This window comes from Megalobrama amblycephala, linkage group LG22 (genome assembly GCF_018812025.1).
Source record: "Megalobrama amblycephala isolate DHTTF-2021 linkage group LG22, ASM1881202v1, whole genome shotgun sequence".
In the NCBI taxonomy this organism is placed as follows: Eukaryota; Metazoa; Chordata; class Actinopteri; order Cypriniformes; family Xenocyprididae; genus Megalobrama; species Megalobrama amblycephala.
This window is the reverse complement of record NC_063065.1, coordinates 14,386,135-14,411,159: the sequence shown is the minus strand read 5'-3', so window position 1 is coordinate 14,411,159 and position 25,025 is coordinate 14,386,135. Positions and strand designations below refer to the sequence as shown.

General features: G+C 36.4%; 1 protein-coding gene across 3 annotated transcripts in view; it reads left to right on the top strand.

Annotated features, from left to right (window-relative positions):
* The first annotated feature begins 6,259 nt into the window (after positions 1-6,259).
* The window catches only part of pld1b (phospholipase D1b), a 35,848-nt gene continuing 17,082 nt past the window's right edge, over positions 6,260-25,025 (top strand). The window contains exons 1-10 of one of the 3 annotated variants that reach the window (XM_048174428.1): positions 6,260-6,354; positions 20,090-20,266; positions 22,188-22,354; positions 22,965-23,107; positions 23,839-23,950; positions 24,028-24,093; positions 24,189-24,247; positions 24,358-24,450; positions 24,571-24,723; positions 24,830-24,979. In XM_048174428.1, the coding sequence (XP_048030385.1) occupies positions 20,122-20,266; positions 22,188-22,354; positions 22,965-23,107; positions 23,839-23,950; positions 24,028-24,093; positions 24,189-24,247; positions 24,358-24,450; positions 24,571-24,723; positions 24,830-24,979 (1,088 nt within the window). In that variant the 5' untranslated portion in view covers positions 6,260-6,354; positions 20,090-20,121. Of the gene's footprint in view, positions 6,355-6,626; positions 6,738-12,193; positions 12,351-20,089; positions 20,267-22,187; positions 22,355-22,964; positions 23,108-23,838; positions 23,951-24,027; positions 24,094-24,188; positions 24,248-24,357; positions 24,451-24,570; positions 24,724-24,829; positions 24,980-25,025 lie in introns of those variants that run through there. The other 2 variants (XM_048174426.1, XM_048174427.1) reach the window with 2 other exon arrangements.

Below are 25,025 nucleotides of genomic sequence, written 5' to 3'. Positions count from 1 at the left end.
TTTTTAACAGGTTTGTTCTAAGACTAAGGTAATAAGACGATGATATTTAAATGCCAAATTCAGTATACACCTTATTGATGATGCATACTATGTACAGGCAAACAGAATATAAACACAATGCAGTTTCTCGTTAAGCGTTTTTCCATAGAAAATCATTATAAAGAAAACACAACCATTTAGCCTGTTGTTCATATTCTGGGCACATCTGCTTGCCTGTATATGGTATGCCTGTTCAATAAGGTTGAATTTGATCTTTTAACATCACTGTTTTAGTACATTAAGGCACTTTAAGTGTTTTTCACGTTAAGCGTTCTAGAATGTTCTGCTGTTTTTATTAGTAGTTGAAATACTGCAGCAGGTGCTGTATATGGATCACAAGCACCCAAAAGTTGCTTTTTTGTTCAAGTTTTTGTTTTTCTTCTTTTGAATTGAAAAATTGGCAAATCTATAATGCAGTTCTATGCATGTTTTGCCCTCCAGGCCTCTGTGGCAGTCACGTGACTGAAAACTATTCTGGAAAAAATGAGAAGAAACTTCCTCATAATTATGACTTAAGGGATAGTTCACCCAAAAATGAAGATATTTTAAAGAATGTTGGTAGCCAAGCAGTTGACGGTAGTCACAGACTTCCATAGTATTTTTTTCCTACTATGGAAGTCGATGTCTACGTCAACTGTCTGATTACCAACATTCATAAAGGTTTGGAACAACTTGAGGGTGAGTAAATGATGACAGAATTTTCATTTTTGGGTGAACTATCACTTCAGTTTCTAGTAATAATGATAAACTTTCTCATAATAATGAGAAAGACTGTGTCCAAAATTGCACCCTGTACCCTTAAATAGGGCACTATTTGATCGGACCACCATTTGTAGGCTGAATCCCAAATGGCACACTTTTTCTCATGAGAAACATTCTCGTAATAATGATTTAGGGTGCGTCTCAGTCAGCTCCCTATTTCAGTAGTCAGGGCACTGGGGAGTCAGCTATTACAAGAGCTGTCTCAATCGCAAAATCCTCCCAGTGCACTGGAACGTTCACTCCCTAAAAAATCCCATAATGCAGCGCAAAATCCAGGGAGCATCAATGCTCACCCCCTATACCCTTAAATAGGGCAATATTTGAGGTGACAGCCATTTATAGGGGTGTCCAAAACCATAGTGGACAGGTGCACAACTGATGTAAGTTCAGTGGTTAGAGAATACCCGTAATGCACTGTGAGAGTCACGCGCCGAATGAATTCCTGCATCTGACCAGAAGATGGTGCCCGCTGCTGAATCATCCATTAGGCTTATCCATTTTCCAAACTCCTGGTCCAATGTGGACACAGCGTAATACCACACAGGTATAAATTTCTTTTTATTTGGTTATTAAATTGTTTAATTAAGTTTTATTGATAGTTTCCATGACAGAGTTTAAGATAAATCTTTTCATCTTAGTGTTAGATCAAAATCTCCAATTTTATTAATTCGTCAACCGGAATATTCCCATCAACACTTTGTTTTCCGTCAGAGTGGATCTGCACGGATCTTCCTCGCACGGAGGGATTACCAAAATATTTGCCAGGTAGCTGTGCGTTTAAACAGTACCCTTACAGACAAATCTTCCTGGACTAACTCTTAGAGCTGCATCCAAGGATAACACTACCTATTATGGGATGAGTTCAATCAATCCTACCACCACAGGAAATTATTAAAAACAACTTACCTGTGATGAAGGATGACCTCTCAGTCCCCAGTCCTGTGTTTCTTGGGAATATCCCGGACGAGCCCCCAAACTGTTAGTTCAAAATCTCAATAATAGGTAGAATATTTGTAATTCCAGTCATCAATTAAGAAACAGGCGCCTCAACCCCTGTGATGTGTGGCGGAAGCAGCGCGAGGCCTCAGGAGAATGACCAAGCAGACACAGATCAAGTGTGGTACAAAGCATTCTCAGATTTATTCAGGAAGAAGGGTCATATTTATAGACATAGGTCAAACAACAATCTCCATGATGGCTTGAGCATCCAATCATACGACTTAAGAATCAAACCTTACCATGTATGGCATTTCAAGAAATATAATAACAAATAAGAAATGTATGTGCGTAAATGTGTGTGTGTCTTCAACTTCTGGTTGTGTGTGAGAGTGTCGGTGTGTCCAAGGACTACTACTTCTTGTTTTGTCTAGGTAGGTACATGAGCTGCACAATGGAAAAATCCCAAACACAGAGAAAGTCAAAAAGTGAAGCCCAAGAAATAATAAATTATTTAACAGTTAGTTCACCCAAAAATGAAAATTCTGCCATTTATTACTTACCCTCATGCCGTTCCTCACCTGTAAGTCCTTCATTCATCTTCAGAACACAAATTAAGATATTTTAGTTGAAATCCGATGGCTCCGTGAGGCCTTCATAGGGAGCAATGACATTTCCTCTCTCAAGATCCATAAAGGTACTAAAAACATATTTAAATCAGTTCATGTGAGTGTCAGTGGTTCAATATTAATATTATAAAGTGACGAGAATATTTTTGGTGCGCCAAAAAAAACAAAATAATGACTTATTTAGTGATGGACAATTTCAAAACACTGCTTCAGGAAGCTTCGGAGCACAATGAATCAGTGTATCGAATCATGATTCGGATCGCGTGTCAAATCGCCAAACTGCTGAAATCACGTGACTTTGGCGCTCCGAAACGCTCACGGAGCCATCGGATTTCAACTAAAATATCTTAATTTGTGTTCCGAAGATTAACGAAGGTCTTACAGGTGTAATAAATGAGAGTGATTAGAGAGCAGACGACTTATGCTTTCGAATCACTCTTGCGGTACTTTGATGTCATACACCGATCGGTCTTTGGAGCGCAGCTTCAAATCAAACACACCTAGTGAGAAACTTCCTATTTCATTTAAGCATGCACAAAGCAGGAGTTCAGAAGGGAGTGGTAAGCTAGCGCCGTCTGCTGGTCAAATCGCTGTAAATGCGAGAACAGCAAACATGGCACGTTGTAATCTACAAAGTGCAATTTATAACACCATTAAATAACATTAATGACCTGTATATCTTCCATACTTTTCCATGCGCACGAGAAGGTGTGGAACGAATGTGTAGAGCGGTTACCGTTATAACGAACGTCTCCTGCTTGCGTTCACCGGTCTAAACATACATCAGATGCCAAGCAAACACAACGTTCCCAAATGGTTCTTTTTTGCAAACTAAAGAGAACGTTCCCAGAACGTTCCCTGCAGGTTATTTTTAGATTTAATTTTATAACCAAACTAATGTTGCAGAATGCAGATGATGTTGCAGAGAATCTATTCTAATGCTAAAATGTGTAATTTATTCAAAAATATACAATATTTAGCAGAATTACATGTCTGAATAAAATTTAATGTAGCTTTTAAAAAATTAGTTCAGTCAAAAAGCATTATTTTAATATAGCTAAAAATATTAAGCCAAGGTTAAAGTCCCCCTGAAATCAAAATTTTGTATTCCGAGTTGCATGAAGTCATTAATTATGAGAAAGTTTCTATTTTTTATATTTTTTTACTCAAATGTGGCTGAAACGGTCTTCTGCCACAAATTTCACAAAGGCTTTATTTTGCATTTCAAGTGGTTTGCTTTTCAGAAATGTTTGTTTAAAATATCTGCATTTTTGATCATAAATCTGAAACTAATCACGTGATGTGGTAAGGAACACTAATCTTCCGATTTTCACCACACGATGGCAGCATTGTCACTTAAAAGACCAGTGTCCGCATATGTGATCTAAGTATGAGGACACTTCTCATATTCCTAGCTCAAAATATTTCAAGAAATGTTGAAAACGTAAAGAATTTGAGCAAAACATGTTTTGTTTCTTTTGTCTGTGTGGTTAAATATTCCACTAAAACCCCTTCCTGCTTTTCCAGTATATTGAGTTTCAAGGTGCGGATTGTAACAACAATCCTGACAGACAGCAAGTTGCATCCAGTTTGGTATTTAATTTGCACACACACAAAATATTTTAAAACATTTGAAACATGATTTGACCATTATCATCTTTGGAGCCACACATTTACTGAAAACAAACGACCATACTGAAAATAAATAATGTCAATAATTTAAAATATTCCTGCTATGTGTACAGAGTCTCTTCTGACCATCAGAATCTTTCCGATAGCAAGAAAGGAAAATATGCTTCCTTTGTGTCATTAAAATCGTAGTAACACTAAAGGCACGTTTGGCATGCATGAAGGGGCCTCAACGACTATCATGCCTGCTGATGCAAGATCAGATTCTGTGCTTTAATTAGTAAACAAGATTAATTGTGATAAAACGCCTGATAATCTCAAAACTATATGAATTATTACATACAATATAAAAGCATGATAAGGAAATTTAAAAGAAGTGAAAAGGTGAACCCCTCATTTGTGTGAGGTAAACAGAACATGGGCTGAAATTTTGTGAGCAGTGTGCCTACACAGCCATTTTTGTTTGGTCTCAGGGCGTCTATGGCCTCGTTTACACTGTCAGTGAAATGTGACCCATTTCCAATTTTTTGCTCATATGTGACACAGATCAGATGTGTTCTATAACTGTAAACAGGGAAAAAAAACGCATGCATTCGGACGTTTTGAGGCCTCATTCATATGTGGAAATAAATCAGATATGTTCCAACTCTGTTGATAAGAGCTGTGGTTAAGTCTGCCGCAAACTAATTTTGTAGCCTAAAGCACTGTCTAACCCTAACTTTATTAGCTACCCTTTTTATTTATTGAGTTGTTTTGCTGGTGGGGACTGTTGGGTGGCCCCAGCTATGTTTGTGATTTCCATGTTTCAAATGAAACATATGTAGGCTGCAGGTTTGCTGCAGCCATGCTGATTTATACAGCAGTTCTGACTGTAAATATGCAAAACTGTTCATTATTAAACACAACTATTTGGAAAATATTCAACAAAATTGGCCTGTTTGTTTAGTTCTTCACCAACTCGCTGTCTCCACAGAAGAGCACACACTAAAACCATGGGCGTTTCCTCCGAGGAGGCAAGGGAGGGCAGAGCCTCCTCAAAAAAATAGGATGAGAAAATAATCCATATTACATATAAAACCACACAAATATTACAAATTATGACATTAAAAAGAGCACAAGTCACGCGTATTTCTAAAGGAACACTGCCCAACAGCAACACCCACAGGTAAAGTTACAGCAGGAGTCATGCCTCCCTTTGCTCTCATAGGAAACCATAGAAAATCATTAGACCCCCAGTGTGCGGTGGGTTTTGTGGGGGGGTAATTGAGAATGAATGGGGGAAAGTCACATAAGAGGAGGCAATGTCTCCATCGCGCTATGATTGGATGTAATTGGTTATGATTGGTTTGTGCGATAACTCCCGCCTCTCAGTTTGACTGAACAAATGATGGCGTCAATGGGAAGACTAATTGAAAAGTAAGTAAACAGATCACCCAGTTAGATATTACCGCTTTATGTCACATCAAAATCAAACATGAAATGAACTGAAAGCATGATGACTGCGGGTTTTTTTTTTTTTGAAGTGTCCAACATTCCACACTTTGTTTTTTCCATTATTTTAGTGCATCATCCGGGTATTTAAGTGTACTTTTTCTTTTTGGAATTTTCAGTGTGAACGCACTACTTGCACTATTTATACTTAAAAACGTCATAGTGCATAAGTACGCAAATTGGGACGCACTTGACTTGTCTTAAAGGGACTTTGACCCAGCCTGGAACTCCGTAAATGAGTGGACCGGAGCGACAGAGTTTCCCCACTCCTCCCAAGTACTCCTCCAATCGTTCCGTCATCACTCGGTACCATACCCATAATGGGTTTTCTCACTCCCTGTTTATTGAGAGAAACCCGCGCCGAGCAATGTTGTGGAGAAGGGAACGCTGCCAAAGCCACTTAGAGGCAAGCCTGCAACTTAGCCAAAAAAGCGTAACGCCTGCGGTACACAGGGAAGGAGACAATAGGCCATTTTTTAATGGATGTCAATGGAGGAGAGGCTTCACTACGCGGAATAAATTTATTTTGTGGGAAAACGGCTTATCATGTGATCTATTTTTAAGAGTTTACACGGGGGGAATAAATGCTGTCTTATTAGAGGAGTCACGGACAATTGCGGGACAGGTATGAATCACTTTACGGCACTTCTCTGTCCGCAAACGAGAACGACAACGAAATTCAACGACGTCAAGGCTGTAGCCTAATGTGATTGGATATCAAGGCACACGTGATCCTAAGTTAGCCGTTACGCTTTTTCCAATGGTAGAGCGACAGACCCTCATATCTCCAAATAAGACCATCATCTCTGATGCTGCATTCTGACTTTTGATTTTAAAACAACAGTCTCCGCGGTCGAACAAAGACAAAGTGAGTGATACAAATATTTATTAACACTCTTGGAAAGCTTCTTGGCTAATTAAATGTTTGACAGCTATACAGGTGACAACTCGAGACTAACTAAACCCCTTTTAGAAATTCTTATAAACTACTCAAATAAACGTGTACGTTTTACTTAATAATTTTCAAAACCAGATGATGACCAAACAGATACCAGCATATGAACACGACAATTGATATTTTTAACACATCTCGGGGGGTGTGGAAGCAAATGCATAATTTAAATGGGCGGGTCTGTGCAGAAGAAGGAAGCGCGAGCCAGATGATCCGCGTTCACCACCTCCTCTCGTGCTGACTTTATATCTGAGAATCGGATTCAGAGCACCGCGGACGTGCCTCCAGTTTTTTATTAGGTATGTTTACATGGCTTTTATGATTAACCAACGCACTGTTTTCTGGGTAGAAATTAACCTAGTAAGTTTTAACACGCGAAAAGTAATGGCATGAGAGTAATGTACAAAGCTAGAGTAATGCAGCAACGAGTGAGTGACATGTTTGAAACGCATGGCAACAGAAGGTGGCAGCCATATATTTCATCTGGACTGCATCACATCAGATGAGTCTATTAAAAAGATTTAATTTGATTTGTTTAGATTAATTAGAGTACGAGTATGACACCTTTCAAATTATGCAGTTATGTTATCATTGCCCACACCCAATAATTTTGCAAGGCAAACAACCTGCTGTACCTGCAGGGCAACTTCTATGACTTGAATGGATTCTTAGTTACAAAAAGCCACTAGAGCTGTACTGACAAACAGAAGAGTAGAGCTATGTATTTATCACGTGTCAGTCATTGCGTATGTAATTTTGCATAAGAAAATATATATTTTTTCTTTTGCTTTGGGTGTGAAAAATGGCTTGGGCAATTCTTGACAGGTTTTGTGAGATGCATCCAAACACGTATTATGAATACACTTAATTTTCTAGATTAAAATGTAGGTTTGAGATTGGCAGATTAACCTTTACATAAACTTGAATTATGTTATCGTTAAAGTGGTCGTGACCACACTGTATTGCATAGTTCTGTAAAGTTTGTGTGGTCATCTTATTTATTTTTTGTTATAAGAACAGTCCCCTTAAGGATCTTGGGACGGAATGGGAGTGTCTGTTTGACTTAGTGGGAAGGTGTGCGATATGTGTTTGCCATTGTAAAGAGTTGCTATTTGACCCTTTGTACCCTAATGAGGCTAATTGTCACATCTGACAACAACTCACATTTAGATAATGTGTGTGTCTTGAATAGAGACAGTCTGTGATTGTGTATTACTGCACTTTCAAGACCCATGGGTGTGGTTTCTGAGTATTACATCCATGGATCACGTGATGTGACAGGTCTATTGATACAGCGGAGCTGTCAGGTGATAATGCTGATGTTATACAGGGGGAGACGCTTAATCTACGTGTCATATCTGCTGTACGTTACATTGATAAAAATGTTGCCAGGTTACAAGAGTTGCTAAACCACTTTTCCCCTGTAGCGATATCATCCTTCCTCCTCTTCTATTAAGTACAGGGGGCTGTACAAGATGTGTTACCACTTTTGCACGTTGAGCAAGTTGGTGGTGTTGCTTGCTCTCATTGTGGTTGATGTGCATCATCACACTTTGGATCCTCTTAGCAATGCACATGATACTGTTAAGTACAGTACTGTAGTTGTATATTTGAGAACCCTTTTATGGTCAATCCTTAGAGAAGTGTTTCTGTTTTTTATTATTTTACTAAGCAAGTAAAATAATAGTGACATGACCGTGCATGGGTGCTAGCCTCAAGTAAAGAGGAAACAGAGCTTGTGGTCTATGTGTAATTTTATTTTTTTTTTTCTCGAGGGACAGGAAGTTGAGTTCACCAAGGGAGGATGAGCAATAGTGATCCTGTGTTTATGCTTCATGCATCTGGGATTGTTCTAGAACCTCCATGCATGTGATCGTCTTTCTTATGAAATGACGCACAAAATCAGCATTGTGTTGCAATGCAATGTCCAGAGCTATAGATATCCTATTGATGCCAGTGGTTTTGTTAGTAGTTTTAGATTTGCGGTTGTACCCTGATGCTTGTCGAGATGCATTTGTGAGCCGCTTTCAATTAGAGGGGAATGACTGCCGGCTTAATGAACGTCCTGTGACCAGACGCACACTCAGTCGCTCTGTCTTCAGTTTTGCACAATAAACAGATGATGTCGCATGTCACGTCAAACAGGGTAGTTGTTTAATTTCTAAATTGATATTTGTGTTAAAGGGTTAGTTCACCTAAAAATGAAATTTCTATCATTATTCGCACTCATGTTGTTCCAAACCCATAAGACCTTCGTTTGTCTTCGGAACACAAATTAAGATATGGTCGTTGTTGAATAAAGTCGTTATTTTTTTTGTTTTTGCACACAAAGTATTCTTGTCGCTTCATAACATTAAGGTTGAACCACTGTAGTCACATTGACTATTTTAATGATGTTTTTACTACTTTTCTGGACCCTGAATGTGGTAATTATGTCATTTTCTATGGGGGGCTAAAAAACCTCTCGGATTTTATCAAAAATATCTTAATTTGTGTTCCAAAGATGAACGAAGGTCTTACAGGTGTGGAATGACATGAGGGTGAGTAATTAATGACAGAAATTTCATTTTTTGGTGCATTCTTTGGGATTTTCAGCCATTTCAAAAATTTCATTTGAGTATCACTGTCCTCTGAGTCTTGAGACACTGTTTACTGAGCATAATAGTGTTCATTAGGCACGAAAGAATTGCAATTAGCAGAGCTGGTGTGAAATTAAATCACGAGCTGTGTTTAATCAAATCCCAGTGAGTTTTAACAATGTTAAGTCACTTCTGCTTGCAGGATTAGGAAGAAAATAAAAAGGTAGTATGCGTTGGTCACAACTAGAGGGCGCTTACTCCAAAGATTTAACCTTGATCATGTCTGCAGTGTTTTGTATAAAGTATACATGGATTTTCATAGCCAATATCCAATTATTTTCTGTTTTTACTGTTTAGAACATGAAATTTGTGCTATCAGAAATCTCATTAAGGGACCAAAGGAATGAACTGCATTTTTTGCAGATGGTTGTTTGAATAATTTAACTGCAGTGATAAACAGAGTACTAGTGATAGTGCAGTGTGGATTCGGATATGCTCAGATTGTTTTCAGATGTACTCCGCAGTGACATATTTATCTGCTTTCTGAACATTATCTGGTAACATGCCTTCATTGTGCATTGATTTTTCAATAAAAAATAAATTAATAAATAAGGAAGGAATTTCCTGGCAGTGGTGTGTTAGCCCTCCTCTGTAATTCTTTATGTAAGCCCTTTAGAAAAGCAGTAGGCAGGATGTAATCTATTGGACATGCAGTTAATATATGACCAGCACACAGTGCCTGGCTAAAACTGATCAACACAGTCGCCAACTGATGTTGTTCAAGGGTGGGAATGAGTACAGAGCAAAGCTTAGGCTTGTTTTAGATTCTGAATTGAAGATTCGTGTCTGATTTGTGCTTGATGCAGGCAATAAATGATTTACAGTGCATTACATTGTTTTGTACATTTAGAAAATGGAGGTCCACAGCGGTACTTGAATTATTATTTGTCAATAGTTTTTGCTCTGATGGTTAAATTATGGAATTTACATACAGTTCAAGGAGAAAGATATTTTATTTAAACAAATTATAATTATTTTATTAAAGGTGACGTAGAATGCATTTTCAAAAGATGTAATATAAGTCTAAGGTGTCCCCTGAATGTGTCTGTGAAGTTTCAGCTCAAAATACCCCATAGAGTTTTTTTTTTTTTATTCATTTTTTTAACTGCCTATTTTGGGGCATCATTAAATATGCACCGATTCAGGCTGCGGCCCCTTTAAATTCTCGTGCTTCCCACCCCCGAGCTCATGACTGCCTTAAACAGCATAAACAAAGTTCACACAGCTAATATAACCCTCAAAATGGATCTTTACAAAGTGTTCGTCATGCAGTATGTCTAATCGCGTAAGTATGGTATTTATTTGGATGTTTACATTTGATTCTGAATGAATTTGAGGCTATGCTCCGTGGCTAACGGCTAATGCTACACTGTTGGAGAGATTTATAAAGAATGAAGTTGTGTTTATGAATTATACAGACTGCAAGTGTTTAAAAATGAAAATAACAACAGTCTTGTCTCCGTGAATACAGTAAGAAATGATGGTAACTTTAACCACATTTAACAGTACATTAGCAACATGCTAACGAAACATTTAGAAAAAATTACAAATATCACTAAAAATATCATGTAATCATGGATCATGTCAGTTATTATTGCTCCATCTGCCATTTTTCGCTATTGTCTTTGCCTGCTTACCTAGTGTGATGATTTTAGCTGTGCACAGATCCAGACGTTAAATCTGCCCTTGTCTAATGCTTGAACATGAGCTGGCATATGCAAATATTGGGGGCGTACATATTAATGATCCCGACTGTTACGTAACAGTCGGTGTTATGTTGAGATTCGTCTGTTCTTCGGAGGTCTTTTAAATAAATGAGATTTATATAAGAAGGAGGAAACAATGGAGTTTGAGACTCACTGTATGTCATTTCCATGCACTGAACTCTTGTTATTCAACTATGCCAAGGTAAATTTTCTATTCTACGGCACCTTTAAAAAATGTTAAATTATTAAAATTTTACTCCAATTTCACCAAATGAACACATTAAACTGTTATGTATGTACACTTCTAGGGCTCTATATCCCAATTTCATATATATATATATATATATATATATATATATATATATATATATATATATATATATATATATATATATATATATATATATATATATATATATATATATGAAATTGGGATATAGTTCTTTCCCCCTAGAATCTTTGAATAATAATAAAACATACTGACCCCAAAATTTAAACAACAGTGTTTTACTGTTATATAATTCTAATTCTTGCAGTATTATTGAATTTTCTTCTAAATGTAATCATCAAACAAGCAATACAATAATATGGTACTGGCGTATTATTATAGGCCAGGCCCAAAATGCAACAATATGTTACTCAGTATTATTATACAATATACTGCATGGTATGCTGTTCCAGAGTTATATTTAGGGATGTAAATGAGGATTATAATGTCTCAGTCAACATAATTTGAGTTGTTCAACAGATACTGGTTCTGTTTGTGTAAAGAAACATCACAGTTATGTCCTTTATCACATCTGTGGTGGCAGTTTTTGTTGCTTTCTGCAGTATCTCAGGTTTCCATCACCACTGAAAGAGCCACAAGTGTTACATTTCAAACACGGGCGGAACGCGCTCTTATGTGTGACTGCACGCCGTGTGGGTGTGTATGGACTGTCATGTCATCTGCCATGCAGTCCTACCAGGAGATGAGCGTTTAATAACAGCTTTCAACAAGGACTGTGGGCTCGAACGCAGCTTTGTTTTAAATGCTATGCTTGGAGTCCAGAATCTGATGTGCATCCGTTAGATTGACGGGTTAAAATGCGATTAAAAGCAAATGAAGGTTGTGATGAATTATATGTTTGTGTGTAGACTCAGTCCACTTGGCGATAAGAGAGGGAGATCTAAGATGTTGAAGATAAGGGTAGTGTTACATAAGATGTTGGCACAGAATCTTCTGGCAAATATTAACCTAAATAGCACTTTTCTGAGCATGAGATATCGGTCTCCAAGAGGAGAGATAAAGAAACGCATCCCACACAAAACATATGGCACAAGAAGCATCTCTGGAAGGGCTAGTAAGGCTCCTCCCCGTCTTGACATGTGACTACTCTGTTTCAGCCCCCATTACCCCCCTCCTTGGACATATACTTCAGCACACACTGCTGTTTGCCTGTGAGCGCTGTAACAGTGTGTGTGTTTGACTGTGTTAAACGCTTCTGGTTAGTTTGACTTTTCTGGGGAGAAGAAGAAACCGAGGATAACCGAAATGATGGGGGCGTCTCTGCCTGTGTGCGGGCAGGTTAGTGAACATTTTTTAAAGTCAGTCAAGTTTCCAGCTTTGCATATTTGTTTTAAATGGACATTTAAACCTCTTTTAAAATAGCTGAAAGGGTTTAGATCATATTTTCAGATCTTTTTTCTCTGTCAGATCATTGCATTTCAAACAGGCAGAAATGAGGAAGAGACTCATTCTGTCATGGGTCACTTTTTATTTTAGTCTGCTAGATTCAAATGCATGTATTGTATACATACTCAGTGATCCGAAAGATCTGTGTTTGTACAGAGGGTGTGATTTCTTAGATGTTTGAGCACATGTATGTGGGAGAGCATGAGTCACTGCAGCATGTCAATGAATGTAATATAGGCAGACATATTTTCATATTAATCAGAGATGAATATGTGCAGAATTGGATTTGAGTGCTGACTGATTTAAAGTCATCTAAACTGGATTTGTTTTCATGAGTTGAAAACATGGAGTACAGAATCTGAATTCAGCACCTGGTTTGCAGGAGATTTGGGGAATTTAGAGAGCAATGTATTCCTCCTACAGTGAACGCCGTCCACCTACCTGATTTGTATCTGGTAGCATATACTTCCCACCAACTCTTGCTATTTACACAGAAAACATTGTCGATTTGCATTTGGTTCTCACTAATCATAATGTGGCTTGTTAGAGCATTTTTCTCTGTGCAGAACATAGTATTTTATCAATTATTAAAATAAGGTTACATACCAACAATGTTTGGGAAAATAGCTTATGGTAAGACAGTGCCAGTGAAAGGTTTGGATGCACTTGACTCAGTCTGTTTTGCATGATAATAAATATCTTTTGATAAAAAGGCTGAAATGCCTGGAATTTGTTTGGAGACAATTGCATATTTTTTATTTTATTTTATTTTATTTTATTTTATTTTATTTTATTTTATTTTATTTTATATGTCAGAATATATTGGAACTTATAATAAGCAAAAAATATTGTTAGTTATACAAGATATAAGATAAAAAATAACAATAAAATATGAGAAATGTTTTTTTTTTTGTGTAATTTTTTTTGTCACTATATAATTATTAGTTTTTTTCATATTTTAAGTGATACTGATGGCATTTGTTAAAAAGGAAAACAATCTACATTTCATAATATTGTAATATTTTACCTCACAATACTATACTAATACTCTCACCTCAAAAATTACTTTCATTTTTTTTCACATTGATATTTTTAGGAAAAAGTCCTGCTGAATGACATATTGCAAAATAATGGACTAATAAACCAAAATAATCACAATAGTATCGCATCTGAACCCAAATATTAATATAATATTGTATTGTCAGGTCCCTTTCATTCATCTTTTCAATGTTATTTGAACCTTTATGGAAGTGGGTTTTTTTCATTAGGGTAAGATAATTTTGTAGTAGTTTCTGTTTGGATACTTGTGCAGGCAGGTGACAATTTTGTGGCAATACCGGTTTGACCGATTGTACCGTTTACTGTTATAGAGAGACATGCTTCCATGCTGCACACACAAGGTTACAGTGGCCATTTTTCCTGCTTCTGTGTTTGAAAAGACTTGGTCACTTGCCAGTTTAACAGATACCTTTCAACGAGCACTATTGGTTGTGCATTAATTACCGATATAGTCCCATTGGAGCAGCCTGTGGAACAATGCATGGCTCAGCTTGCAGCAGTTCCTGGATCGCTACAGAGCATGCAATCATTTTTTTAACCAAAAAGCCCATATTGTTAATCATTAAAGTGCAACCTACCATTTCCTTTTCATATATAAAAGAAGAATAAAACAGAAACAAAATAATTAAATGCTTTAATTAAAACTATATTTTTAAAATTTTTAAGAGAATGTGAGAGCTTCTGCTAAATTTGCTGTCATAATGCTAGGGTGTTGTGAGTAGTTGTTGCCAAGACCTTTTTTATGTAGTGGCTAGGGGGTGATGAGTGATTGCTAGGGCATCTCTTGGTGGATTGCAAGACATTATTTGGTTGTTTAGATGTTCTTAATTGGGATGCCGTTGCTAGGAAATTCTAAATGGTTGCTAAGCATCTCTTAAGTGATTTCCAAGAAGTTTTTCTGTGGGTTTTCTTGAATGCAGGTGCCAGGGGATTCTGAATGTCGTTAGGGCATCTCTAAACCCCAAAGTATACTTCGGCTGCGCACTGTCCATGTGACGCAATTTTCGTCATCAGGTGGGTTCGCGGATGTTCCCGCACATTGTCCGCATGCAGCACAGTGTCCGGACGTATGGTATGAGTACAACAGTGCACGTGTGAGTGATTTGAGCGCTTTAAAAACAGTCCACTAGATTTTTTACAACCAAAAGAAAGGCTAGAAACGCGGAAAATTAAGTATACTTAAGCACCTTAAGTGGTTGGGAGGGTGATTTCTAGAGCCACGTTTCCACTGCAGGAACTTTCCCCAGGAACTAGGGACTTTGGGGTGGTACTTGGTGTGTTTCAACCTTAGGGTCTAAATGAACTTCCGGGTAAAAAATTTCCCCCTCAGAAAGTCCCTGCTCATGAGGTAGTACTTTTTCAAAATTCAGGGACTTTTGGGGGTGAGACTTGGGCACTGAACATGCTGATTGGTTGAGATCACACAGCATTTTGATTGGTTGACTCCACAAAGCATTTTATTTCAACCAGCATTTAAAAAGTTGTGGTGTGTGCAGTAAGAGTTGTTTGCTATTTAAATCAACAAAAAATACGAACAATGGACCGACGACAAGGTTCAGGCTTTATAAAGCATATATGCAGTGGACGAAATCCAGCAGGAACTGGAAAGTCATCATCGGACTAATTTGCCTAATCTTCACCGTACTTTAGACCACGATGGAAACGCAGACAGCAACAGGTCTGGGGGAAAAAATTCCTGGGACAAATTGTTCTAGGTAATTTCGATGGAAACACAGCTTTATTGGCCCACTCACAAATCTATAATATACTGGTCCTTAAATATGTCTTGGGTCTTTTTTTTTAAATTAGAATTTGGCATCCAGTTTATTGTCTGCCAGATATAAATCATAACCCTGATCGCTTAATAGTACACCCTTCCCAAATAAGTACACAATTTGTGGCATCAGTCATGTTTGTAGCACATGTGCGTGATTTTTAACAAACTCTGAGTACTAAAAAGTGTGATTATTTTCTCACAATACATTTTAAACACCTAGGACTTCAATTACATTAGGGGATTAATTTAGTTAGGGGATCAATTACATAAACATACTTCTGTGTGCTTCAGTTTGACACTTGAAGCAGCATGAGGTTGGGTGTGGAGAACTTGAGGGTGTTTATCTTGTGGTGATGGGAATGTGACTTTGATGCTGCTTTTCAGTCAAGCTCCTTTATTTAAGAAGTAGTTTTTCAGCAAATCTATCACTCTCCACCCTCACACCTGCAGGTGTGTCAGTGAAAACAGGAGATTTCCTGAACTGTTAGAATGCATGCTTGCATTCCTCATCTTATCAGAACTGATCTGTTTCCACATCCTGATGGAGGTGAAAATTTCTCAGCAAAAGTCAGTGGCGGTACAAGAAGTGGTGCATGTGTGAATTTGTGTTTTGCAGACTATGCAACACTGAAATGTAAACCATTAAAAGGCTGCTTTTGGTACCTCACGATGTGAGAGAGATTTGTGTATGTGTGTGACAGGTATCAACACTGGAACTCAAGGTTATTTGACTGTCTGATTTACATAAAACGAGGAATATTTGAATAAAGTCTTTGACCTGCGTACGTCCGCATGTCTGTGGCTTTTACGAGGATTTTTAGGAAAAACATCTAGTGTTTGTCCTTGTTCCGTTTTAAAACTTGATGGCAAACCTATGTGATTTGTTACTTTGGTGAATGTGTTGTTTTAACTCTTCAGCTCTGTTACCCACAGCAGCCTGTTTTTGCCTGAAACTTATATTGTAAGTTTCCTTTCATCACTGTAGGAGCCCACATTTACCAAATTGAGCTTTTTGTGAATTGGTGGACGAGACGAGAGCCAGTTGAATTGGTGAACGAGAACCAATAATTCTGTGAAAAGGGATCTCTCAAACAGCCGAAAGCTCTTGCCAATGCTCTTTCAGAATTTAAGATTTTTCCAGAGCACTATTTAGTATGGATGTGCAATATATCAGCAGGGGTTTGTTTCCCGAAAGCATTGTTAGCCAGCTATGGTCACAAGTTCAGTCGTTATCAGCATAGTTCACAAGTCGGTGTTTCCTGAAACCATAGTTCCAATAACATACAGCATCGCAAAGTTTTGTGCTTGGAACGACAACTCTCGAGCTGTGATTAGAAGCATAGTTTCTTGTTTGCATGACGTGGATTTAATAAATCCTTATCTTGAGCAAAATAAGCAAGCTGACATTCAGTACAATCTATATCTTTTATTTAGAATATATACAAATGTCATTTACGTCATTTAGCCTATGACTGAATCTGGAAATCTAGCAAAATAACTGAGAAAATGAAAATTACTCCTCAGATGCCATGTCCATAATGAGCAAAATTCTAGCATTATTTCGATATCAAATGGATTAATTAAAAGAAGTTATTACTCGACCACCTGCATGACATTAACCAACATGGTGGTGAATGACAAAGTAGTGACAATACGGTTTCAGAAAACAGTCGTGACTAGCTAGTTGATTTCTTCACCGATACGTCATACTATGGTAGTTAAAGGATTAGTTCACTTTTAAATAAACTTTTCCTGATAATTTACTCACCCCCATGTCATCCAAGATGTTCATGTCTTTCTTTCTTCAGTCGAAAAGAAATTAAAGTTTTTGATGAAAACATTCCAGGATTTTTCTCCTTATAGTAGACTTGAATGGGCACCAAACGATTGAAGGTCAAAATTAGTTTCACTGCAGCTTCAAATTGTTCTACACGATCCCAGATGAGAAATAAAGGTCTTATCTAGTGAAATCATTGCTCATTTTCTGAAAAAAATTGAAAATTATATAAGTTTTAACCTTAAATGCTCATCTTGAACTAGCTCTCTTCTTCTTCTCCTCTATTAGAATTCCAGCAGTGTAGACACTGCTAAGTGTATTACTGCCCTCCACAGGTCAAAGTTTGAACTAATTTTTATATGCAATATGCTAGTTCAATAGTATATAACAATTAGTTCAAACTTTGACCTGTGGAGGGCAGCAATACACTTAGCAGCATCTACACTGCTGGAATTCTAATAAAGAAGAAGAAGAGAGCTAGTTCAAGATGAGCATTTAAGGTTAAAACTTGTATAATTTTCTTTTTTTTTTTCAGAAAATGAGCGATGGTTTCACTAGATAAGACCTTTATTTCTCATCTGGAATTATGTAGAACAATTTGAAGCTGCAGTGAACCTAATTTGGACCCTCAACCGTTTGGTGCCCATTCAAGTCTACTATAAGGAGAAAAATCCTGGAATGTTTTCATCAAAAACTTTAATTTCTTTTCGACTGAAGAAAGAAAGACATGAACATCTTGGATGACATGGGGGTGAGTAAATTATCATGAAAAGTTTATTTAAAAGTGAACTAATCCTTTAAGTAGTAAGTCGTTGTACGGGAAACACACGTCAGTATTGTAGTTCCTTTTTTGGTTAATATTGGATATATACAGTATTGGTTGATATTGTATTTTTATAGTACATGCTCATTTCCCATATTTTTACATAGATTACCTTGGTCGTCATCTAACACTTAAGTTATTTTAAAAAAATGCTAATAATTTATTAACACTGTTAAATGTAATCTTTATCAAATCTCTAAATGAATATCCATTCGTCATACTGAACATTATAATATTGTGATGCCTAAATTCAGTTGAACTATTTAAAATGATTGAATTTAGTTTAGTGTTTTATTTTTAATTTATTGATTGAGACAGTAGTATAGAATTTTTATATAAACTATTTATCGACTATAAAATGAAAATAATGATCAGCTTATCATATCAGCCAGAATTTTAGTGCATCTCTCGTTGTTGAAGTGTTAGTTGTCAAGGCATTGCTCTTGATCATAACATTGGGAAAACTGATACGAGTCCAAAATCAATGTAATTCTATTATTTTTCTTAGAGAGAAAACCACAGGGTGACTAGAGACTGCTTGTGTCTCCATACTTGAACCAAGGTTGGTTTGAGACTGCAGTTTTGCAATATTGTGTTCTTTAAAATGAACTTCTCTTCAAAAGCCTTTGTATCAGCGAATCATCTTAAAGGAAGTAGGAGCAGATCTATTTTAGTCCTGCTGTTGTGGTTAAGAAAATCCACTTTTTCGTAATCACACTTTAAGTCCGCTAACAGCTCATTCAGCAGAGAAGTGTCTGAACCATTGCAGATGTGATGATTGTGATGGCTCCATCTCACATCCATGGAAACAACCGTTATACTTTAATAGATCTTCACTCCGAGAGCGTCTATTCTAACAAGACTTATTTCATTATAGACAAGAAACATTCACTTGGAAGCCACAGACCCATTCACATACACAGTTTGCTTAGTCTAGAGTGGATTAAAGTGTTACAGGTATCATAATGTCATGAAATATGAGGTCTAGTTTAGACTAAACTTTTAAAAGTTAATTATTCATCCTGGTCATTTTGTTCTGCATGGTTAGTACTGATATGAAGAGTGAACGATTTTATAATTTATATGTATTCATTATGACATGCCATTTCCTAGAAAGACCAATGTGACATCTCAACCATGATTCATTATGATCAATATCTTTTGAATGCGAAATGAGCATATGAAAAAGTAAGATAGTTTTGATGATTGTAAAGGAGGATGAAAAAAAGGACTAAGTTTGGGGTCAGTAAGATTTTTTTTTTTCATGTTTTTGAAGGAAGTCTCTTATGCTCAGCAAGGTTATAAAAAATAACAGTAAAACAGTAATATTGTCAAATACATTGAATTTCAGCAGCCATTACTATAGTCTTCAGTGTCACATGATCCTTCGGAAATCATTTCTTATTATTTAAAACGGTTGTGCTGCTTAATATTTTTGAAGAAACCATGGTACTTTTTTCAGGATTCTGTGAGGAATAGAAAGTTCAAAAGAACAACATTTATTTGAAATAGAAACATTGTAAGAAACAATGTTAATGTCTTCACTTTCACTTTTGATCAATTTAATGCATCCTTGCTGAATAATTTCTTTGAAGTCTTTCTGACCCCAAACTTTTGAACAGTAGTGTACTATGGCACACTATGGACAAAAATGCCTTTTCATTGGTTTTAAACAGAGAATAAGTTATCTTTAAACTCAAACTCTGATTTGTGTCCGTTTCACTGGACAGTGCAAAGGTGAGGTTTGTTGTGACATTAATGAATTGCTTTGCTCGGGTACATGTATCATGTCTGGACAAAAGAGGGATTTTTGGTTTTGTATGTGATGTCTTTATGCTTCCTGAACCTATTTGTGAGCGATTAGGAGGAAAGAGGAACAGGACTGAGAATGCAGACTGCTCACCGTTGTCCCCTGTTTAGCCCTCAACTCTATACAGTCAGCAGAGACTTGTCTCCTGTTTCAGTCCTGAATGAGTTTCTCTAATCTCATTCCTCCCCCCAAACAAGTCAAACCACACACACATGCTCACACACACGTTTGTTTGACATTTTTTTTATTGAGGATACAATATTTGAACAAGATGAACATCATATCTCATACCATTCCATGAATGTTTGAAGAATTTATGTCAAGAGCAAACAGTTTTAATACTTCCTCATTTCCCATGCTAAAAAAAGTGTTGTGTGTCTCAAAGGAGCGCCCTGGCCAGCAGGCCGATTGTTAGCCATGCTGCGACAGCAAGAACCCACGGTAAGCACCCTGCATCTGGTGGCCAATGATATGACTGATATCATGGAGAACTTGGACACACGAGAACTTGACATTGGTGATGGGGAAGAGGAGTTTGATGGCCGGGACCCCAATAGTGCAGGTAAAAGAAATAAAGAATTACATAAAATCACAAAATAATCCAAACAGAGGAGAAAAAAGTTTTGTTGAGATAATATTCATATACACTATCATTTGGGGGCAAGTAAGATATTCTCTTTTTTAACCCTTGTGCGGTCTTCGTTTGGGAAGTACACTCAGGGTCTTCGGGGTCTCCACAGACCCCAGGCAACAAAATGCAATTTTGTAACAAAATACTTGGTTGTTTTTTTTTAAACAAATGTAATTTTATTCTGTTTATTAATGTTTTTACTCCATGTTTGTGCAGTTTTTGGAGGATTTATCATATTTATTATATTTATATAAATAAATTAAAAAATATTTTTTTAAATAGGTTTTTGTACAAAAACAGCTTTTTATGTAAAATTCACTTTATAAAAGACCCACATTTCTAAATTTCATTCATGGGGATAACATGGATAATTTGACATGGTTTAGTGTAAGATTTTTGCCCATCTTTTGGAAAATGCAGTTATAGAAGTAAATCATTTTTACCAGTAGACGGCTGCAGAGCTCCACTATTTGCTATGTGTTATTTGACTGACTGAAAGACATCTTTTCAAAAGTTTTTTTCAGTTGCATTCATATCTAAATATTCTGAAATCACAATTATAACAATAAAAGCTACTTTTTGTCAAAGTTTAGTATTTTTTGTAATGGAAAAAATCAGTTTTTCAATATTGTTACATTATGATGAGACTCCACTTAGAAAATGGACAATATTCATCCTCAAAATCAACATTTTTGAAAAACTTATTTTTTTCAGTACAAAGTCATTTTATTGTGATTTCATAATATTTCGATATAAATCCAACTGAAAAATACTTGTGAAAAGATGTCTTTCCGTCAGTCAAATAGCACATAGGAAATAGTGGAGCTCTGCAGCCATCTACTGGTAAAAATGATATTTTTTTACTTTTATAACTGCATTTTCCAAAATGTGGGCACAAATCTTACACTAAACCATGTCAAATTATCCCCATGAATGAAAGTTAGAAATGTTGGTCTTTTATAAAGTGAATTTTACATAATAAGCTGTTTTTGTATAAAAAAAATATTTATTTATTTATATAAATTTAAAAGATATGAAAAATCCTCCAAAAACTGCACAAATATGAAGTAAAAACATTAATAAACAGAGTAAAATTACATTTGTTTTTTAAAAAACAATTATTTTGTTACAAAATTACATTTTGTTGTCTGGGGTCTGTGGAGACCCCGGAGACCCTGAGTGTGACCCTTTTTTTTTTTTTTTACACTAACATAAAAACAAGCTATCACTCCAATTTTTTTTTTCTTTGTAGATCTAGAAAGTGTTAACAACTGTACAAAGTTTCATGTCATTTGGACAAAGAGAACATTTTTTTTTTAATTGAGCAAACGTCGTTTGGGGTCTGTGCAGACCCCAAAGACCCTATAAGGGTTAAATAATATATTTATTCAGCAACTATGCATTAAAATGATCGAAAGTGGCAGTAAATACTTTTACAATTTTATGTACAAATTTATATTTCAAATAAATGCTGTTCTTTTGAACTTTCTTTTCATTAAGGAATCCTGAATATTATGACATCCACAAAAATATTAAGCAGCACAACTGTTTCAGCATTGATAATACTAAGAAATTTTCTTGAGCACCAAATATTAGATTATTTCTGATTATGTGACACTGAAAACTGGTGTAATGTTTGGATAAATTAAATTTTTTAAAATATGTTAAAATAGAAAATGGTTATTTTAAATTGTAATAATATTTCACAATATTCATGATCAAATAAATTAAGCCTTGGTGAGCTTAAGATACTTCTTTCAAAAACATTAAAAGAAATATCTTACTGGCCCCAAGCTTTTGAACAGTAGTGTGTATAACTGTCAGAAATTAATTTCAAGTATTTTGTCCACAGAAAACCGCATCCCCTTCTCGGCTGTGTATAAAACAAAAGGCTTTAAAGAGTCGGGGGCACGAGTGTTTCTTACTGCGCTTCCCATCACCGCCAAAATCCTGGAGGTGGAACGCTTCACTTCTGCCCAGGATCGCTTCAACATCACGTCCCAGAGAAGCGTCTCTAAGGTGAGATCTCCCACTCCTGTTCCCTTTCATGAAGTGTTAGTATGTGGGCTGACGAGGTATATTTGTTGCCTGGGAGATTTAGAGGTTGCCAGGGCAATTTACATGTTGCCCTGGAGATTTGGACACCATATACGAAAATACTTAGCACATGCAAAATTGTTTTTCAGAAGAATAATGACAAAAGGCCCTGTTAAAGAATCTGATGAACACTCGTCACTCGTTTCGGAAGTAGTTTGTTAAATAGCTGAAATCTTAAAGAAATAGTTAATTATGTGCTTTCCGTCATGTTGTTTCTAACCCAGATGCTTTTATTTTATTTTTTACACAAAAATTGAGAATTTTGAGAAAAGCTCCTTCCATACAATGACCATGAAGACCATATCTGTCAAGGTCCAAACAGACACCATAAAAGCACCATCAAAGTGGTCCATACGACTTGCATGTACACTATATTCCAAGTCTTCTAAGGTCATATTATAGTTTTACATGTATTTTCATCCAATTCTACTTGATTGTGTTGTTCAGTATAAAGCATTTAGATTTGGAATGACATGACAGTGAGTAAATGATCACAGAAGTTTCTATCCCTGTTGGCTGGTCTTGTATCCAGGTGCTTCCGGCAGTGTTTAAGATAGAGATGAGGCACGGAAACTTCACCTGGTTGGTAAAGAGGAAGGAGAAACATTTTATGGAGCTTCACAGGGAACTCCGTGCCTACAAGACCTTCCTGAGAATTCCTTTGCCCTCCCGCAGGTGACCTGATTGTATTATAAGTATATAAATAATATATTAAAAAGGATTAATAATATATTTATATTAATAATTGCATTTAGTTAATTTCATTATATTATGTTATATTTTAAAATATATTTTTTATATGCAATATAATATTATATTGTTATATATACACTACTATTCAATGCTTGGGGTCAAAAATACAGTAAAAATAGTAATATTCTGAAATATCATTACAATTTATACAGTTTTCTATTTTAAAAGGTAATTTATTGCTGTGACATCAAAGCTGAATTTGCATCATTTCTCCAGTCTTCAGCGTCACATGATCCTCCAGAAATCATTCTAATATGCTGATTTGCTGCTTAAGAAACATTTCTTATTATTATCAATGTTTAAAACAGCTGTGCTGCTTAATATGTTTGTGGAAACCAAGATACATTATTTTTTGATGAATAGAAAGTAGAAGTAACATTATAAATTTTTTTGATCAATTTAATGCATTTTTGCTGGATTAATTTTCAAAAAAAATCTTACTGACCCAAAACTTTTCAACTCTAGTGTATATGTAATCATATTTTTCCCTAAACATAAATGTAAATAGTACTACAACAAAAGGGTACATCAATTTATTGTCTCATCCCACCTATAGGGCAGTGATTGAGTCACGAACGCCACTGGTCTACGTGCTGACTTTATGCAGTGTGTTTCTGGTAATCTTAAGATTTCTTCCTCTGTCTTTGCAATAGTCACACAGAGCGAAGGCACACTATAAACAGGAACCTTGAACGGCACATGCCAAGTCTACCCCGGGGAGGAGGCGAAGAACTGGCCAGGGAAGAGCAAGTCTCTAGTCGAAAAGTCAGTTTCCTGTTTCTGTAGTACACTGCTGACATCTTCAGATGATTTGTGTCTAACTAGTGTGGTTTTATTCACAGAGACAACTTGAAGACTACTTGAATAAGCTGCTTAAAATGCCAATGTATAGAAACTACCATGCAACGGTATGTATATATTTGGATTATGTACAGTATTTTTAGTTGTTTAAATGCAAATTTACATGCATTAACAAATAATTTTGTCTTTTTTTTTGCCATAGATGGAATTCATTGATGTGAGTCAGCTGTCCTTCATTCATGATTTGGGACCAAAAGGCTTGTAAGAACGCTTTGTTTATTGGCTAAAAATGTTTTAATAATTATTTATAGATATATTCTTGTCTTTTTTTTGTAATCGATCCTTGACATTTTGCACTGTTTCCGTCCTAGGGAGGGTATGGTTCTGAAAAGGTCAGGAGGTCACCGTATTCCTGGACTGAACTGCTGTGGTCACAGCAAAATGTGCTACCGCTGGTCCAAACGGTCAGTGTGGTATCATTCATTCTCCGCTTGCATAGGATCACAATCACCCTGGTTAAAAATGGAGAGAGATGATTTTCAAGGAAATCCCATCTTGTAATATTTTACTGTTGGTCTTTATAGGTGGATGGTGGTGAAGGACTCCTCCCTACTCCTCATGAAGCCAGACTCAGGTGCCATCTCATTTGTCCTGCTGATGGATAAGGCGTTCGGCATCAAAATGGACACTAAAGACACTGAGACGAAGCATGGTGTCCGCATAGACAGTCTGTCCAGGTGTGTGAACCGAGCCTCATGCGGTCATTAAGGCAAAATGCAGTTGACATGCACCATCAATTATTTATTTTTTTGATAAAGTGAAAGAGCTTTCTGCTTCTTAAAGGACTCTGGTGCTGAAGTTCACAAGTTACCGTCATGCCCGCTGGTGGGGACAGGCAGTTGATGAATTTGTGCGCAAGTACGGCAGCAATTTCCTTAAGGATCACCGCTTTGGTTCCTTTGCCAATGAACAGAAGAACATCCCATCTAAATGGTAATTATTGCTTTTTACGTGCATCCAATGACTGAAAAGATCATAT